The sequence below is a fragment of the Arachis ipaensis genome, chromosome B09 (assembly GCF_000816755.2).
Source record: "Arachis ipaensis cultivar K30076 chromosome B09, Araip1.1, whole genome shotgun sequence".
In the NCBI taxonomy this organism is placed as follows: Eukaryota; Viridiplantae; Streptophyta; class Magnoliopsida; order Fabales; family Fabaceae; genus Arachis; species Arachis ipaensis.
In genome coordinates, this window is record NC_029793.2 from 14,522,556 (window position 1) to 14,526,324 (window position 3,769).

At 30.6% G+C, this 3,769-nt stretch overlaps 1 protein-coding gene across 1 annotated transcript in view; it reads right to left on the reverse strand.

Annotated features, from left to right (window-relative positions):
• Window positions 1-1,134, reverse strand: part of LOC107619265 (NADH dehydrogenase [ubiquinone] 1 alpha subcomplex subunit 2) — a 2,586-nt gene extending 1,452 nt beyond the window's left edge. Inside the window, exons 1-2 of the mRNA XM_016321521.2 lie at window positions 1,042-1,134; window positions 803-909 (exon numbers count right to left, since the gene is read on the reverse strand). Of these exons, the coding sequence (XP_016177007.1) occupies window positions 803-909; window positions 1,042-1,127 (193 nt within the window). The 5' untranslated portion in view covers window positions 1,128-1,134. The remainder of the gene's footprint in view (window positions 1-802; window positions 910-1,041) is intronic.

Here is a 3,769-nt window from a genome sequence, read left to right on the forward strand (position 1 = left end):
TAAGCTAATTCTGTATATGATTCATGACAGGCTGTAACTGCACCGTCTGATCCATGCAGTTGACACCCATATAGTGGATAAGGATTTATAGTTGTTGATCAATATTTAAGAAAAGAAAACAATATTTTATTTTCTTTCAGCAATTGTTCATATGGTATTTTTTTTTGAGCAACAATGTATAATTTCAGAACGGGGATAGATTTTGCAACTAGGAAGATGCAAATTTATTTTGTTTTATATCCAGTTTGCTGAAAATTGGAGCATCTCAGTTTTCAAAAGATGTAAAAACTCATCCCCATAAAATTATTCTCTCTCAAATGTGGTTATACATTATGTCAAAATGATAGGAAGGAGGGCGATTTGCAAATTGGGAACCAGTTCGCAGGAATGAGCTTACTCAGCCAGAGTGCTGAGTAAACCAACAGCTAGTTAATCAAGTAGGCCACGCATCACAAGATACGTAAATTGGAACGCAAGGAGAAATGACCACGAGTCCCAACTAAATGGAGGCAGTTCATTCACAGGAATGTTCTGCTGCTATCCAATCTGATCTATCAAATTCTTAAAAATTATGTCTCACATGATATGGAAGGAAGAAATCAGCAGCAATGAAGATCATTGCTAATTGTGATTGTAATTGGCTGTTCAGTGTGGATTCTACTGTTTCATTTGTTTTCATTCATTTCATCCTAGATATGCTTGTTCTGTTACATATTATTCTAAAAGTCAAAATTATTTTTTATTAATAATATGGTGACGAATTCAGATTAAACAGATAAGAACAGGACATAGATGGTGATACCATATCTTGCCCATAGTTGGGGTTCCGCTCCACTGCATTCACGGATCAGTATTGGCAATTTCGGGTTCAAAGTCTTAAGTTCCTTATAGTTCTTTTCCACAAATGTCCTAAGATAATGAAAAAAAGAACATTAATTGATACTCACCTATCTATAAGATGTAAGTAATCAAATCACACTAAGATATGTAAATAATAAAGTGGTGATATTTCCCCCCAAAAAAAGTGAATATAAATATAACCTTGCAGGTGAGCTTGCAGGTGACGACTGGCACATCAAAAACCTAAGCTCCCTTATGTTCTTTGAAAGATGTCCTCTCCATGCCATGGATTCCCTAGCTCAATTTAATAATTTATTTCAGATTTTTCCTCATCACGAGGCAATAAAGAAGGGAGGTAAAACTAAAACCCACAAACACAATGTAAGATAAACTAATACAGGTAGAACTGCCCAAAGTTGCAATGCTAAGCTACAAAGAATTGACAATCAATTAAAAGGCCCCAAAAGTATACACAAAATTCTACTACTTGGAAGTTGGAAACATACTTGCAGTGTTCTTTCATTGCACATAGATGTAAAAGTCTACATGCCAATATTATGAAGACTGATCTCAAAAACAAAAGTTCCAAAAGCAAGAGAATTTTAAAGTGTCTGAACCCCCAAGCATTCACCCAGACAACAACTAACTAAACTCGGGTTAAGATTTCATGATTATTATCATTTTCAGCCCAACCATTATTGAGTTTTCTCCCAATAAGCAAGCAATACTGAGCAATATGATCTAGCAGAAGTTCTACTGCCCAAATTTGGCCACTTATTTACTAGAATTTAAAAAACTTGAAAGAAGAAAGTAGAAACTGCATATTCAAATCATATTACAAAAGTACAACCCTATACCTAGACCCTGATTGCAGAATATCCTTGAAATTCAATAAAATCATAAACAAGAACCATGATAAAAATTTCATAAAAAAATACATAAATACTTGGGAAGACTTACAACAACAGATCCAAGGTAAAATTGGATACTTCTACACAATACTAATTTCTGGCATGAGTAACTAATAATAGCTTAGGGTTTCATTGTCTGCCTACATTTCCTCTATTTTAATTTCGCTCATTTGATCATAAACATGAAGAAATCAAGAAACAAATCTCAAAATTATATATATGTATGACGGAAGAAATACTGAAATAGACACCAACCTTTGATTAACCTTTCAACCCTCTCAAAATTCGCTTCGTTAAAAGCAGGTGTTGTTATCTCTATCTCTTGTGGATTTGTACCATCAACAACTCTGAAAGCAAACACCAGATTAAGAGAAGCTTACCATCAACTTGCATATAGATTCTGAATCATGATTAGTTCAAACGGGAGAAGATCAGATAAATAAATACCTTGCTTTTGCCTTGTTCGTGGAAGGTGAGAGTGAGAGGTACGAGAACTTGTTCTCCGTTTCTTCATAACAAGGATCTCCTTCGAAATCGTCACAGTAGGAACCCTGGTCGCTGCTGAGTTCGTGTGGCTCCAAAGGTGAATGTTCGTTCGTCATTGATTCTGTTTCCTGCTTGAGGCTATTCGGTTCAGACTTCAGAGTTCAGAGTTCAGAGGGTTAATAACAATATATATGAATATGATTTCATGACCGTTGCCAGAAAGACTTCACAATTCTAGGAAGGAAAAATTCTAGGGGCATCAATTTTATCAAATTCTGGCATGTAACCATCAAAATCAAAGAAGAGTGAGTTATTGGATAAAATCTCACATTAATTTTACACCATTAAAAACTTCATTGATGGCTATTTGATGACTATAAATCCTAAAAGTTGCTGGCCCCGTAGCATTCCTCTTCTAGGAATAATAAATAGGACAACAATTTAATAGAATTAGGCGTAGAATGCGCTTGAAATTACAATTTTGTCTCCAATAAATATCGCCCGTCTCACCGAGGTTATTCGTAGATTGGAAGAAGTTAGTGTCTGTTTGGATTACAGGTTGTAGATTGTACAGAAGTTTATATAAAATTAATTTTGTAAATTTAATTTTGATAAAATTTAAATTTGTGTTAATGTGATTTATGTTTGACAATTTTTATATTAAAATAGATTATAGTAAAATAAATGTTATTTGAATTATACTATTTAAAATTATTTTTAAATAAAAAATTATTAAAAAAAATATCAATTTAAATAATTTTTATATTATCCTATCATTTTACTTTAGATATTTGAATAAATCTTATTAATTTATTTTATAATAAAATTAATATTTATTTACTGAATTAAAATAACATATAAAATTTGACAAAATATATTTTAACACATAAAAACACTAAAGAGAGTACTATATATTTTATAGGTTTAATTACTCTATTGATCTCTATAGTTTTGCGAAATTTTCAATTAGGTTTCTATATTTTTTTTTTCATTTTAATTGGGTCCATGCACCAATTTTTTTTTCAATTAGGTTCTTCTTGGTAGTAATTAGCTTAATTGTATAGGGACCCAACTAAAAAAAATTAGTGTAAGAACTCAAATAAAAAAAAGTATAAGGACTCAATTGAAAAAAAATTTGGTGCAGGGACCCAATTAAAAGGAAAAAAAGTATAGGAATCTAATTGAAAATTTTACAGAACTATAGGAACCAATAGAGTAATTAAACCTATTTTATAATGTCAAACAAAAAGAAAATGTTCTATAATCTTTTTAGTACCGTTAGTATTCTTTAATTTAGTATCATTTTGGACTATAAATTTTTATTATTCATGACTTTTTTGTTACTTATAATTAGTATGTTCTATAATCTTTTTAGTACCGTTAGTATTCTTTAATTTAGTATCATTTTGGACTATAAATTTTTATTATTTATGACTTTTTTGTTACTTATAATTAGTATATAATAAAACAAAAATAAAATACAATAAGAAGTACAATAAAAAAAATTTTATACAAACGTAGTATATAATAAT